Source organism: Miscanthus floridulus, chromosome 12, assembly GCF_019320115.1.
Source record: "Miscanthus floridulus cultivar M001 chromosome 12, ASM1932011v1, whole genome shotgun sequence".
Taxonomy (NCBI): Eukaryota; Viridiplantae; Streptophyta; class Magnoliopsida; order Poales; family Poaceae; genus Miscanthus; species Miscanthus floridulus.
In genome coordinates this window covers 66,672,076-66,687,590 of record NC_089591.1, presented here as the reverse complement: position 1 = coordinate 66,687,590, position 15,515 = coordinate 66,672,076, and the positions used below count along the sequence as shown (strand labels likewise).

The 15,515-nt window shown below is 46.1% G+C and overlaps 1 protein-coding gene across 1 annotated transcript; it reads left to right on the top strand.

Annotated features, from left to right (window-relative positions):
* The first annotated feature begins 12,276 nt into the window (after positions 1-12,276).
* LOC136498356 (cytochrome P450 87A3-like) lies at positions 12,277-14,743 on the top strand. The gene is made up of 9 exons (XM_066494296.1): positions 12,277-12,500; positions 12,614-12,941; positions 13,026-13,172; positions 13,278-13,568; positions 13,642-13,728; positions 13,955-14,033; positions 14,224-14,330; positions 14,421-14,551; positions 14,653-14,743. The coding sequence occupies exons 1-9, from the start codon at positions 12,277-12,279 to the stop codon at positions 14,741-14,743; spliced, it is 1,485 nt and encodes a 494-aa protein (XP_066350393.1).
* The last annotated feature ends 772 nt before the right edge of the window (positions 14,744-15,515 follow it).

Here is a 15,515-nt window from a genome sequence, read left to right as displayed (position 1 = left end):
ATGCAAACCAACGGGAAGAACAAGGTTGACACGATGATTTTTCTCCCGAGGTTCACGTGTTTGCCAACACGCTAGTCCCCGTTGTGTCGACCGCTCACTTGGTGGTTCGGCGGCTAATTAGCATCACCCGCTAAGCCCACACGTCGGGCGCCGCAAGAACCCACCCCGATAGTGAGGGTAGCTCAATGACACGCTTTACTAGAGTTGCTCTTCGCGGCTCCCGCGGGGCGAGCACAATGCCCCTCACAAGCACTTCTCCGGAGCGCCGCACAAGCTTCTTGCGCGCTTCGACGGAGACCACCACCAAGCCGTCTAGGAGGTGGCAACCTCCAAGAGTAACAAGCACCACTGGCTTGCAACTCGATCACCTAGTGCCACTCGATGCAACCTCACGATGCAATCGCACTAGAATCACTCACTCACACAATCGAATGATCACTATCAAGTATATGTGTGATGGAGGGCTCCCAAGCACTCACAAGCATGGACACTAAGTCCCTTGAGGTGCTCCACACCAGCCATGGCCGAGGGCCACTTCTATTTATAGCCCCAAGGGCTAAACTAGCCGTTACCCCTTCACTGGGCAACGGTCGGGCCGACCGGACGCTCCGGTCGTGTTGACTGGACGCTGGACCTCAGCGTCCGGTCGCCCATAGACGACCACGTGTCCCGGTTCCAACGGTCACTTGACCTGACCGGACGCAGCAGCACTCAACTGACCGGACGCTGGACCCTCAACGTCCGGTCATTTCCAGTAAGCTCCCGAGCATGACCGGACGCGTCTGGTCGAACACGATCGGACGCAGCCAGCGTCCGGTCACTCTCCAGCTACTGCGTCACCGTACGTCAGCCTGACCGGACATAGCCTTCCAGCGTCCGGTGCATTCAGATCCAGCGTCCGGTCAGTTGACCGACGCTGGCATCTTCGTGACCAACTCGTTTTCACTTCTAACTTCTTCACCCTTGCTCCAATGAGCTAACCACCAAGAATTTGCATCCGGCGCAATAGAAAATAGGCATTCTATTTTCCCGAAAGCGCCGAATCACCTCCTTTGTAAATGTGCCAACACCACCAAGTGTACACCACCATGTGTATGTGTGTTAGCATTTTCACAATCATTTCCCAAAGGATGTTAGCCACTCAACTTGCCACGCCACTCGATCCTAGCGACAATGTAAAGTTAGATCACTCGAGTGGCACTAGATGACCGATATGCAAACAAGTTTGCCCCTCTTGATAGTACGGCCATCTATCCTAAACCCGGTCATAAACTTCTCTACACACCTATGACCGGTGAAATGAAATGCCCTAGGTTATACCTTTGCCTTGCGCATTCCATTCCATCTCCTCCAATGTTGATGCAACACATGCACCAACACGATCAACAATGATATGATCCACTTCATATCATCACATGATCATATTGGTTCATCGATCTTGACTCTATTTGCTCTTCGCCGTTGCCATCATCCATCGGCGCCAAGTCTTGCTCAAGCTTCACCGCCACGCGGTCCATCACTCCAAAGCCTTCGACTTGCCCTTCACGCTTGCAACCGGTCCATCAAGCCAAGTCTTGTCTTGATCTTCTCCACCTTGATCACATGACTCAATGTCATGTCTCATGTGCAATAAGCTCCTTCATCATCACATGTGTGAGCTTTGCAACATCTCCAAGCCATTTTCACCTTCATGGCATATGTTGCTCATACACATGTACCTGTGGACTAATCACCTGTGTATCTCACATAAACACAATTAGTCCACCTAAGTTGTCACTCAATTACCAAAACCAAACAAGGACCTTTCAGAAGGTCAGCCCTAGAGGGTACCACAAAGGTCACTCTAGCCGGAGTCTTTTCCAACTCCTTTTCCTCCTTCCACTAAATGATTCCGAGGCGGCGGAATCGACCGTTATAAACTTTCCGAAGCAACCACAATCTCTCGGTTGCTCTTTGGCGACGCCTAGCCATCTAGGACCGAAGAGTCCAAGAGTAACAAATGCGAATCATGAGATTGACAATATGCACAAGTGCTCAAGTGGTGGCTTGCTCTCTTTTTCAAATTCTTTCTCAACCCACAAATTGATTTTGCAATTTGGATCACACACTCACTAAGAGAGGGTTTAGGAGAGTTGGCAAGGCTCAAAAACATGTGTCTATCTCAGCAGAATCAGCAGCCTCCAAAGGTGGAGGCTTGGGGGTATTTATAGCCCCCTTGAAAAACTAGCCGTTTTATAGCCGTTGCAATACCGGACATGTCCGGTATGACTCACACTGCACCAACGGTAACTAAGTTACAGTGAAGTTGTGAGGTGTCGGAACTCCCGATGAATGCCGGGACTTCCGACCGTCGGAACTTCCGACTCAAGTTGGAACCCCTGACCCTCAGTAATTTTGAAAAACATGTAACTGAGTTAAAGTTAGTGAGGTGTCGGAACTCCCGACGCATGTCGGAACTCCCGACCGTCGGAACTCCCGACCGTCGGAACTCCCGACTCACGTTGGAACTCCTGACCCTCATGGCTTTTGAAAACTAGCCGTTGGCTTCTGGTCATCCATACTGGACACGTCTGGTATGAATACCAGACACGCTCGGTATGACCAGGACAGTGTACCCTCCAAGTCAGTAGAAGTGCGACACGTCAAAACTCCCGACCCATGCTGGGACTCCCGACTATCGGAACTCCCGACCTACACCGGAACCCCCGATGAACCAACCTGAGAACAACATTTTTACAGTTACTGGGCAAATACCGGACACGTCCGGTATGGCCAGACCAGCAAAAAGTCAATTAGCTCTTTTGTCTCTCAAACACTCAAATCTCACATGAGTTGGCTTGAGCACTTATGAAACATTATCTATCAACATGATGCATCCCTCTTAGTAGTACGGCATACCTATTAAACTCAAGATCAAAGAAAAAATGAATTTATACCACTTGAGTTGATTTCTTTTGAATTGATGCCGTCCCTTCCAATCTTCATCAAGTAAGGGTGCTAACAAGTTGATGTTGATCTTTTCCATTTGAGCATAGCCATCTTGAGCATGTGACTTGATTCCATTCATTAAATTTGAATAATCCCAAATGTATCAAGTCACTTCCATCAAATACTTCATTATAGATTTGATTCTTCACATCAATATGACCATCTTAGCTTGATTAGTACCTCAACTAAATGCAAGTACTTTCTTCTTCACCCTAGCTAGGTTCTTTGGCCACCAAGCCGTCGCTTGCCCTTCACCCTTGCTTAGTACCTCGAAGTCTTTCCTTGCTATCTTCACCATCTCAAGCCATTAAGTCACATCTTGTTGTTGAATCATCCATTCATATGTATTGTTATCTTTTTCATTTTAATTTAGCAAGCTTCAAATATAAGACCATTCCATACGCAATCCCTCATGTCTCATTAACTAATAATCATGAGCTTGCTTTCACATAGTACATGAAAATCCCACAAAAAATAAGCCTTCACATGAATTCCATTTGCATTATTGTCTTGTGCTTGAACTAGATTGTTTATAAAACAACACATCATTTTGGCTTTCATTAAGTACCTGTGAGATAACCTATTACATGTTCACACTTAGCAAACGGGTTAGTCCTTTAATCACGTTGTCATTCAATCATCCAAAACCCACTAAAGGGCTAGATGCACTTTCACTTGAGCTATACTCTTTTCATTCTTAAGGCTAGCTATTTGATCATTAACCGAGGAATGTTCCTTAGTCAATTTCCCAATTGAGTCATTAGCTAAAGACAATTCAATGGTTAACTTCTCAACCTTCATCTTTTCCTCGGCGATAGATGCTTCAAGTGCAAGGTTTTTCTCTCTCTCTTGAGTAATTATATCTCCTTGCAACTCTAAGCATCTATCCCTCTTCTCTAGTTTCTTCATTAGCATTTTTATTTTAGTGAAGGCCTTTTTACCAAATTTCTTTATCATGGTTGCTTCAATTTCTTCTATGTTATCATCACAACTATCATACTCATCACTAGAGGAAATGGGTGTAGTATGTACCTTCTCCCCTTTTGCCATGAGACAAGTTGGGGTGTAGTAGTCATTGTCGATGAGGTTGGAGAAGAGCCTCGGTGATGAAGATAGGTTGGAGAAGAGCTTTGGTGATGAAGTTGAGTCGGGGAAGATCATGGTCGGTGAAGAAGAGTGGTGGATGGCGATGTTTGCGGCTCCCTTCTTCTTCTTCTCATCATCACTTGAGTTACTATCACTTGACTCCCATTCTTCCCCAAGATGAGCTTCACCTCTCTTCTTGTCTTTGTTCTTCTTATCTTCATCCTTGTCATGCTTGTGCTTCCTTTTCTTATTAGGACAATCGGCTATGAAGTGGCCAACTTGACCACATCCATAGCAAAATCTCTTTTTGAACCTTCTCTTACCATCACCATAGGTCTTGCAATTGCTTTTCTTCTTCACAAACTTTCTAAGATTTCTAATCACAAATGCAACCTCCGCATCAGAATCTTCTTCTCCACTTGTGGAATCATCCTTCACTTTCTTCTTCTTTTCTTGACGTGAAACTTGACCTTCATGTTGTTGAGTTGCTTTAAGGGCGGCACTCTTGTTGAATCCCATTGCATTAGGATTTTGATTGTGAGCATTGATTGCATCTTCATCTAGACACTCATGACGCTTGAGCTTTGAAAGAACTTCTTGAGGTGTCATCTCATCATAGCCGGGCCTTTCCATGATCACGGACACTAGCATGTTGTTCCTGGCTCTATAGGTTCTCAACATCTTTCTAGCAACTTTGTTGTCATCCCATTCGTTGCTACCAAGAGATCTTATGCGGTTGACCAATGCCATGAGCCTATCAAACATGGATTGTGTTGTTTCATTTTGCAAGAATACAAATCCTTCCAATTCACCATGAAGTAACTCTATGTTGCCTTTTCTCACACTTTTATCTCCTTCAAATGATACTTTCAAAGTATCCTAAATTTGCTTTGCACTTTCCATTCCATTCACTTTTCTAAACTCATCCGGAGCTAGGCTTGACACAAGCAAAGCTATAGCTTGTGCATTTTGATGGAGGTTGTGCACTTCTTCCAGAGTTATCTCTCTATCTTCATCGGTAGGAATCATCACACCAACATCCACAACTTCCCAAAGTCTTGCAGCTATTAGATGCATCTTTATCTTGTAAGACCAATCGGTGTATCTTGTTCCATCAAAGTGAGGTGGCTTGCCAATATTGACGGACAGAGTATGTAGTGTTGAACCTTTCATGATTTGTCCATAGTCAAAACTCATGTGTGAATATATTCCTTTTCCATGAGCATGCTCACCGGCTCCAATATCACTAGCGGCATCTTTGTTTGCTTCATTCTTGTCACTAATATCATTCTTGCCACTTATTGCATCATCAACCTTCTTGCTCAATTCTTCCTTCAACTTGCTCATCTCATCTTGCATCTTTTTCATTTCATCTTGAAAGAGCTTGACTTGAGTACTCATCAACTCTTTAGCTATTTTCTTGGCCATTTCGACGGCAATGGCTTGCATCTTGTCGGTCTCCGACATTGTTTATTCTCACGTGGTGAAACGCAAAGAGAAGACCTCGCTCTGATACTAATTGAAAGGATCTAACAATGCCTAGAGGGGGGGGGGATGAATAGGCATATCTAAAAATTTACTGCAAATGCTAAGTTCAAATCTGTTAGCCACTGTCAGAAGTCCTGACGTTTGGGTCGGAACTCCCGACGTTGTCAGAAGTTCCAACGCAAACGTCAGCAGTTCCGACGCCTACGTAAACTAGAAAAGCAGTGTCAAATTTAACTTTGCGGATAAATAATCTAACAACCTCACTTCCCTATGGTTTGATGAAGATGTTGGGTCACTCCCTTGACGCCGTAAAGCCTCTAAACGGTAGATCAAGACCAAACCCTAAAATAGGGATTTTGGAGACAAAGAGACAAACACATACAAGTAATCTCAAGCAATCACAACAACAACAACAAGCACGCGGGACACAAGGATTTATCCTGAGGTTCGGCAACCCCATAAAGGAGCTCCTATGTCCTCGTTGTTGAGGTGACCACTAAGGTCGGAGTCTTTTCCACCTCCTTGCCTCTCTCAAAGCGACCACAAAGGTCACTTGAGCTTTCCACTAAGAAATCAAAGGGTGATACAAACTTCCCAAGGCTCTTCCACAAGATGGAAGCTCTAGGGCAACGCCTAGCCGGCTAGGGGCAAAGCCCCAAGAGTAATAGACGCAAAATCAACCGGCTTGACGAAGAAATCAAGTGCTCAAGCTTTCCAAAGTGATGCTCTCACTTAATCCACTCTCCTTTCACTCAAAACCTAAGGGAATCAAAGATTAGAGCAGGGGAGGAAGGAGAGGGGTGCTTTTGTTGCTTGGGAGCAGTTCAGCATGAAGTGAGTCAACTATGAAATGAGTCCGTAACGGTTAGAAGTGAAGAGAGGAGTATTTATACTCCAAGTGAAAATCCAACCATTCAGATCTACGTCGGAAGTCCCGACGCAGATCCTGGGAGTTCCGACTACAACAGAAAACACTGTTCACAACGAGTCAGAAGTCCACGGGTGAAAGTCAGTGTCGGAACTCCCGACACATGTCGGGACTTCTGACAGTCGGAACTCCCGATGTTCATCGGGACTTCCGACGTGCTCAGTTAAACAAACAGCCAGCACCGCAGATGCTGGGACTCCTAGCAAGGGTCAGGTCAGTGTCGGAACTCCCAGCGAACGTCGGGACTTCCGACGGTCGGAACTCCCGACGTTCGTCGGGACTTCCGACGAGCACAGACAGCGAGTAGTCAGAAGCACAGGTGCCAGGACTCCTGGCTTAGGTCGGGAGTTCCGACTGTCGGGAGTTCCGACTTACGTCGGGACTTCTGACACCGAAAGTCATAGAAAATTATTCTAAGTGCGCGTGAAGTGCTAGAGTGACTCTCTTTTGATTTTATTTAAATGCTTGAGCACTCTATCTTCCTCAGACCAACTAAACTTGCATCCCTCTTTATAGTGCGGCGGATCCTAAACTCAAAAACAAAATTAAAACCTTTGGAGATAGTTTTGAGTTCGTCCGCCTTTACAACTTCAAGAATTGAGGGATACCATTTCATCTTTATCAACTCTTTGAATCTTTCATAGGACTAATAGCTACAACATATCTCATTAAGATCACATTAGTCCCTAATTTGGATGTCATCAATACACCAAAACCCACATAGGGGGCAAATGCACTTTCAAAGGCACTGACGATGGCGAGTGCGGGAAGGAAATCTGGGTGATGGGAACACTCGTGGAAGGCGACGACGGCAGGCAGGGACAAGGCCCCGGTGATGGTGACTCCGATGGTCGGCACAGGTGGTGTAGCCTAGAAAGGCGGCGCGGATAGCGGCAACTCCGAGATGGCCGGGGCCGACACAGGCAGCCCCAGAATGCCGCCATAACCCGACAGCTCGTACTGTAAGAACGGCTGCACCGAAGACGAGGGCCGACGCTCCACAGCAGCGAGATGCAAGGAGATGTCCCCCATCTGGCGTTGCATCGCGTAGATGACCGTCGTCAAGGCGTTGAAGGCCTCGGTGGGAGATGCTGGGGTCATGGACTGCGGACTGAGCAGCGACACGGTGGTGGCAACGATGGGCGCAGAGGTGGTGAGCACAGGGAACGCGGAGGTGGTGGCGGCGGCGGTGGCAGCGGCGGTGGTTGGAACGACGGCAGCGGCTGATGAACTAGGACCAGACATGGCTGATACCAGGTTGTTGGAGCTTAAGGATCTGAGGGAGTAGGAGTGCGAGAGGGGAGGCCTGGGCTTGAAACCCCGGCGATGAACTGGCGGCGCCGTGCTCGGCGCCTGGCTGAGAACTCGACGACAACAGGAAGACATGAACAGTAACGCCCGGAGGCTCAAGGGGAGAAAAACTCAATCCAGGCTAAAAATCTATTACTTCATAATGTTTGACACTTATACCAACTCAATAACAAATCTCTCCTGAATCTAAGGGCTAACAAACTTGACTTAACAAACTCCAACCAAAATAGCAATCCTGATAACTGACTCCTACTGAATCGGCGAAGCCAAACTGGCTCCCACTCCTGAACCCTGGTGACCGCACTCTCGTGCATGCCTCAGCATGACTTGCTCAGCCACTCTTCTTGTTACGACGCTGGTACACTTTTCCCACCATAACACACCCATGTTTGGTTCTATTGACTAAAAGTGACTAAAGGCCATTAAAGCAGTTCAAAAAAGACCAAACTACCCCTAATGAATGCCTAAATCAGGGTGGGGGACCAGCAATAATGAGAGGGCAGCCCTTGTTCACTGGGCACTTTAGCCCACTTTTAACTACTCTTGGGTGACTAACGTGACTAAACTACTTTAGTCTCTTTTTGATCAGTTTGTTTGATATTTTAGTAGCTAAAGTGACTCAAATTTAGTAGCTAAATTTTAGTAGGGTAACCAAACGGGCACTAAACGTTCTGATTTGACCAGTAATTTGGTTGCAAGTTTGGCGCTTCACACCAAACGCATCAATTGTGAAACGGTTGCGTCTCCCCATTATTTTCTGCCGGCGTATGTGTCGGTGCCGAAAGTACAAGAGGAAGACAAACCAAGGAAAATGTCACAAATTCTGACTGTACCGTCAGATATGCTGGGAAAAAAAATGCCGAAACAGTCCGAACCACTTGACTTCCATCAGCATCAGAAAGCGATTTTTGCGCAAATATAGCACAAAATTGTCACTGTCACGCCGTGCATGTTTTGTCTACTGGCCTCAATAGCTTTCACCAAGTGATTAATGTTTTCTGGCAGAACATACCTTAGTAGAGCTGGCATCATGTTTCGAGTGCAGTAGGTGCCTGAATTATGGTCTCAGCCAGCAGAATGAATAATGCGGGCACAGTAATTTGCCGATGGCCTGAGACTGACTCAAAAATAATAGAGTGGGGGTGGAGATAGGACACGTACCCTTTCAAAAATAGCGACGGGGCTATCGTCTCTACACTCCACTGGCAACTGGCATGCACACTAGGGAAGCAGTGTAACTGCCCAAGAGCGGATTGGTCTCGGACACGGGGAGCAAAAGGACAAACACAGACGGTCCAATGGGCTATGTACCGGAATCAAAACTGACAGAGACACGACACAGAAGAACATGAACATGAACATGGCATGAGGCTCGCAGCCCGGGCCGCTAGTATGATTTCCCCCCCTCTGGACTGCACTGAAATGTACCGAGTTGTAGCTAGCTGAGGTGCTAAGTTCACCTAACGCTGCATAATGGAGTTTTGGATTGGAATGATGACCTCTCTAAGATCAGCATGTAGCTACCGGTTAGTGGTTGAACAATTGCCAAAATCTAGTACCTAGGGTACTAGCAGTGGTTAAGAATCTCTGTCAGACAGCTGTCCAAAAGGATCTAAGAGAGGAAGTCATTAGTGATACACATGAAAAATAATCATGTTTCATGCAGCTGGCTATTCTGCTACTCAAGTGTGTTAGGGCCATTTGTAGTTTTGCAGCCATGGTAAGCTCATCTCTCACCATGATACGACAGTACTCCACCTTCTGGAGATACCACTAAACATACCCTGAGACTGAGACGAAGCAGGACTGCAGGAGAAAGTTCAGGTTTTTTTTTTTTTTTTTTTTTTTTTGACAACAAAAGTTCAGTTGCTTGATTGTCCTATGCTCCTGCAGTCCTAGTAGTCATTGCCCACTGCCCTGGCCAAGCTCGTGTGGGGATGGATGATGAGAAAACGCAGCTTTTGCAACGACGCCAGTACCACGGATAGCTTTCTGCCAGGGACATCCGGCGGTGCGCTGCTGTTCCAACGACCCCTAGAAAGGTTGCCGATAAGACAAGGAGTCCAGGACGCAGTGCAGGCTAGCCGTGTGGGTATGATTGGAGGCAGGACAGGAGAATCCCACGGAACAACATTCGGATCAGCCATCCAGCCGGAGCCGGTGATGGTTCGTTGATTCTGGTTACCACTTACCAGCATAACTTCCCGTGCAGTGCAGTTACAACGGGTGGTGATGAGGGCACACCGCACACGCACCATTTACCATACACTATTATTTTAATAAGGAGTTATTCTTGAGCCAATAATATACGCAATGTGACGGTCTATAGGCTATAGCGCAACCACATGACCTCCACGCCGGCACCGACCTTTGCCGGAGTTTAGAGGTTGCTTCTTTCCTCCAGTCCTAAATCCCGGCGTACCCGACATCCAAAGACTAAGGCTAGGTTCGGTTACCTTGGATTTGGCCCAGAAACAATTCCAGCTTATGAAAACTATACAAATTGTGAAGCAATTCCAGCTGGAATCATTCCAGGCATTCAATCCACGGCAAACGAACGAGCCCTAAGGTTATTCTATAAGAAAATAATCTGTACCTATACTAAAGAGCAAATTTTCTTTCTTCCGTCTCACGCTTCTCTTCAACTCTTTGGTTGGTTGTCGCTCACTCGTATCTTTTCCACTCTTTAGTCAGTTGTCGCTCACACTTACCTTTCTTGTTTTATGTTTCGAGCCACGTAACATTAGTTGACGTCATATCACTTATATCATGGTCTGGCCGTCCGAGCCCATTCGCTTTGTGATGTACGTGCAGACATGTGGCTCGCCTTTCACTTTTATTAAACTCACAACTAATACATACAATATAAGTCATCTCTTTAAGTTGAGTCAATCTCCTATTAATTTCCCATATAAGATTAATCCTTTAGTGCACTAACATTTATTATGGACCTTAGAATTTATTTGATTTAAGGTTGATTCAAGCTCAGTCTAATTCAATAGAAACAACTAGCTCATTATCATGGCATGCACACAACACAACAAATTGCACACCATGCTGCAACACATGAGTATATTTGCTAGTAATAATAATGCATGTTTGGGCAGGTCTAGCGCATAGAGGAGGTACTTAAGGAATGGCATAATAATGTCCACTTGATCCGACGGTGTAGAGGCCAGGGATGGACCTGGATGTCTAAACATCTAGAAGATCAAACATTTGTATCCTTATATTCATATTCGGTTTTAATATAGATGCTAAATAGATGTTTTCAAATTTATTTTTATGATTCTTCTCTACCTAATTTCATATCAATGTTTAAATGTGAAATATCCAATATTATCCATATATGTGAAGAACAACGTACCATCTAAAACTTATATTTATGGCTAATTAACATTGTAAAGGACAACCATTTTAGTATAACCCATTTAAACTATCTAAAAGTTATTTCTATTGCTAATATGGCTAACCATAAAGGTTAAGTTTAGTTTAGGATAATTTTAAAACTTGCATTTATGATAATTTAAAACTATGAAAGGCAGTATTCTCTATGGAACCTTGTACTACTTAATCTATGAGGTTACTTTATCCGCCAAAAAATAATTGCACATCTTATTTCCCAGAGAGTCAATCTATTTAAAAATGTAACCAAATATATATTAAAAAATGCTAATATTTGTGATGCATAACAAGTATCATTATATCGACCCTGTTCTACTTGTTTTGTGACATGACGGTGATTAAAGGCTATGTTTTGATTCAACTTTTAAAAAGTGCTTCTGCTGCTAAAGGGTCGAACAATTAAACGGTTGGAACCTAAAATTGCTTTTCCAGAAGACCTGTTTATAGCTCATAGCAGCTTGTAACAGCTTTTTCATAGCTCACAACTGAATAAATAGACTCTAATCACCACAATCACTAAAAAATCCTTAATAATTACAATAAATAAATTAGTTTATTTTAAGACCAATTCATGGCTGACAAATTTTCAGAATTGTGGAACCGACCTCTCAAGTCTCAACCACTGAATGATGGAACATTCGAAACTGTAAAAGAACCACCGAATGTCTATCGTCCTGTTCGTTTGGGCTGATTTGGCTTATAAGCCATGACTGAAAGTACTGTTGACTGGTTTGGTGTGAGAGAAAAATATTATTCATTAGCTGATAAACCATGGCTTATAAGCCAAATACGACCAAAGCGAACATGCTGTATATTAAAGAACCACTCGAATCTACCTACCAACTGTAACAGATGCAGCAACCACTAGTCTCCACACCCTTTACGTTGCCATATTCACCAGACCACGGTCAAAGTCCGGCCGGGCCATATTCTTTACACACTAAACTTGTGCTAGCTGAGGAAGCCCGTGGTCTTTTAAATTTCGAGTGCCGTGTCTATGTGGCAGCTTCCGAAACATGCAGAGGCGCGTGACGTGAGTTTTCCCATATCGCCCGTCCCCGATCTCGCAGATGTGCGCGTACCACATGCGGCTCTCCGGCGTGGCGGCCTTCGTGCTCCTCCTCATGCTGCTGCTGCTGCTGCTGTATGCGGTGCACAGGTGGAGGAACCCTCGATGCAGCGGCCGCCTCCCGCCGGGCTCCATGGGCCTGCCGCTCGTCGGGGAGACGCTGGAGTTCTTCTCCCCTGAGGCTTCCTTGGACGTCCCGCGTTTCGTCCGGCACAGGCTGGAAAGGTACGCCGCCTCGGTTTGGGCTTGGGCCGAGGCCCGATTAAGCTGGAACATGATGGGCCGGGCTCGTGTGGCGATTCTGAATCTGAAACCTGTCCCGTTCGAGTGCAAGCTAGGTACGGCCCGATCTTCAAGACGAGCTTGGTGGGCCACCCGGTCGTGGTCTCCGCGGACGAGGAGCTCAACTACATGGTGTTCCAGCAGGAGGGGCAGCTGTTCCAGAGCTGGTACCCGGACTCCTTCGTGGAGATCCTCGGCAGGGACAACGTCGGGGAGCAGCAGGGCGCCATGTTCAAGTACCTCAAGAACATGGTGCTCCGCTACTTCGGCCCGGAGAGCCTCAGGGAGTCGTCCATGCTCCGCGACGTCGAGCACGCCGTAAGCAGCTCCCTCTGCACCTGGTCGACCCTGCCGGCCGTCGAACTGAAAGAGGCCGTCTCCACGGTACGCAAGTAACAGTTTCTGTGTGCCAGGCTGCCATTGTTGTGAATTGTGATTGCTGCATGTCTGTGTCGTCTGTGCGCGTAGATGGTGTTCGATCTTTCAGCGAACAAGCTGCTCGACTTGGAGCCGTCGAGGTCCAAGATTCTGAGGAAGAGCTTCTTCGACTTCGTTCGAGGGCTCATCTCGTTCCCTCTGTATTTGCCAGGAACAGCATACTACTCTTGCATGAAGGTGAGTACATGCTGCTACTCGCTGCACTATGGTGTCCGTATCACGATCGAATTAATTAACTCTGCACAAGCTTGGCCTTTTTTTTATCTGTCATGTCACTTTCAGGGCCGGCAGAGCGCAATGGAGGTGCTGCAGGAAGTGCTAGAGGAGAGGAAGAGATCGGTACAGGTGCTCGAAGCAGGAGAAGGCGCCATGGAAACGGCACGTCGCCATGGCGGCGACTTCTTGGACCTCGTCATCCAGGAGATCACGAAGGAGAAGCCGGTCGTGACGGACAGAATGGCACTCGACCTGATGTTCGTGCTCCTGTTCGCCAGCTTCCACACGACGTCGCTGGCGCTCACTCTGGCCGTCAAGCTGCTCGCAGACCATCCTCGAGTCCTGGAAGAGCTCACGGTCAGGAACATACAAACAACCTTTGATCGGCACTGATGCCTCTACGATTTAATTTTGGCTTTGATGCATGCAGGTGGAGCATGAAACGATTCGTAAGGCGCGCCATGGATCTGATGGAATCACATGGATGGAGTACAAGTCTATGACGTTCACGTCCCAGGTTGTCGATCGGCTACGACAAAAATTGGTCAATAATCACCTGACCTGCACCTGCTAGTGTTAAGAACATGTATAACTGGAACAATTGGCTTCAGTTATATACTACTGCGTGCACTATGAACTCTATGAGCGTGCATGCATATGTTTGCTCTCAAACATTTCATACATGGTACAAAAATATTATTTAAGATACAACAATAACAGGAAGATCCACACTATTTTTATAGGTTATCAACGAGACTGTCCGATTAGCCAATATTGCGCCTGGCATCTTCAGAAAGGCACTGAAAGATATACGGTTCAAAGGTGAAGCTGTCATTACACATGTCGTCCTATCTGTTTCAGCAAACTGATCGCACTCTAAAACCAAACACAATAGCTTTATTCGATGTTACTTTAAAGTGCTTTCGACGACTAATCTTATCGGCTGGAAAATTATGCGTGCTCAAACTGAGGAGCAATAACTGAATACTTTTCTAATCCCCTTGCTTGGCAGGGTTCACAATTCCAGCAGGATGGGGAGTGATGGTCTGTCCTCCAGCAGTGCACTTGAACCCAGTCATTTACCCAGATCCCCTCATCTTTAACCCTACAAGATTCAAGGTTTGTGGATTCAGTAGTCCATGTATGCGGAAACACACATGCATGTAGTGATATCCGGTAAAATTGTTTTTTGGACATGTCCACATACAGGATAAACCGGAGATAGACCGTGGGTCAAGACACTTCATGGCATTCGGAGGAGGCCTCAGATCCTGCGTTGGAGCAGACTTCAGCAAGCTGCAAATGTCTATTTTCCTCCATTTCCTTGTCACTAGATACAGGTAGAATTTTCACAAGCTTAGTTCTCCGGGAGTCAGAATTTAGTTAGAAAATAATCTAAATTCATTTCCCAGCGCCCTTTAATTTCTTTCACATATTTCAGGTGGAAAAGTCTTGGAGGTGGCAAGACAGTCCGAAATCCGGGGCTAGAATTCCCTGATGGCTACCACATTCAAATACGACACTGGAATTAGTCAAGGCGTTACCTTCTGCTACTACTAATTATCAAAAAAAAAAAAAGTCAATCTCGTTGCGCATTCAAGCCACGAAATGGACGGAGGAAACAATTACTGCTAGTGTCAAACTACAATATTATTGTAACATGTGAAGGTTAAAATGTCCCTACTATAACGCTTATATGTCTATCCAGTTGAACAAGCAATATTGTTGCCTGGGGCTAACCATGCCTAGCAACCGCGCGCCTAGGGTGAATAGGAAGACGCCAACGCCGCCCTTGCTCCTAGGTCCTCACCGTCGCCACACCTCTACCTAGGGCTCCTCTCCTTCCTCTCCGGTGCACCTGCCGGGTAAGGAGAGGGAACCCATCTCTTTTTTTCGTTGTTTTTGCATCCAGTTTGTTTAGGGTTTAGCCCAAATAAATCCACCGGACGAAATCAGATAATTTTTTTGTCGGGATCTTGTTACCTGCGATGACTTCGGTGATTGCACGACGAGATTGCCATTGCAAGCGTCATCGGCAGGCAGTCAATTTGTGGCCATTATCTACAAGGGGGTGCTCTTGCGCACTCCCAACCAGGACAGTTTCTCAAGGTCATCGACCTTGTTGTTGATGATTGCGAGAGAAAATCAAGGATCGGAGGTAATGAATCTGCATCCTACGTTGTATCCAACGATGCAACTGCTAATATTATTTCATTGATTCAGATATGTTTTGGACTGGTGTCGGTCTCCTTTTGATGTATGGACCTGAACCACGTCCAGTGGGTTGCCCATTGACATTAAATA

What these genes read in the sequence shown, in the direction of transcription:
- LOC136498356 (XM_066494296.1), top strand. Translation starts at nt 12,277, where the DNA reads ATGTGCGCGTACCACATGCGGCTCTCCGGCGTGGCGGCCTTCGTGCTC. An exon ending in GTCCGGCACAGGCTGGAAAG is followed by an intron (nt 12,501 to 12,613) that starts GTACGCCGCCTC and finishes AGTGCAAGCTAG; the next exon opens with GTACGGCCCGATCTTCAAGA. An exon ending in GAGTCCTGGAAGAGCTCACG is followed by an intron (nt 13,569 to 13,641) that starts GTCAGGAACATA and finishes TGATGCATGCAG; the next exon opens with GTGGAGCATGAAACGATTCG.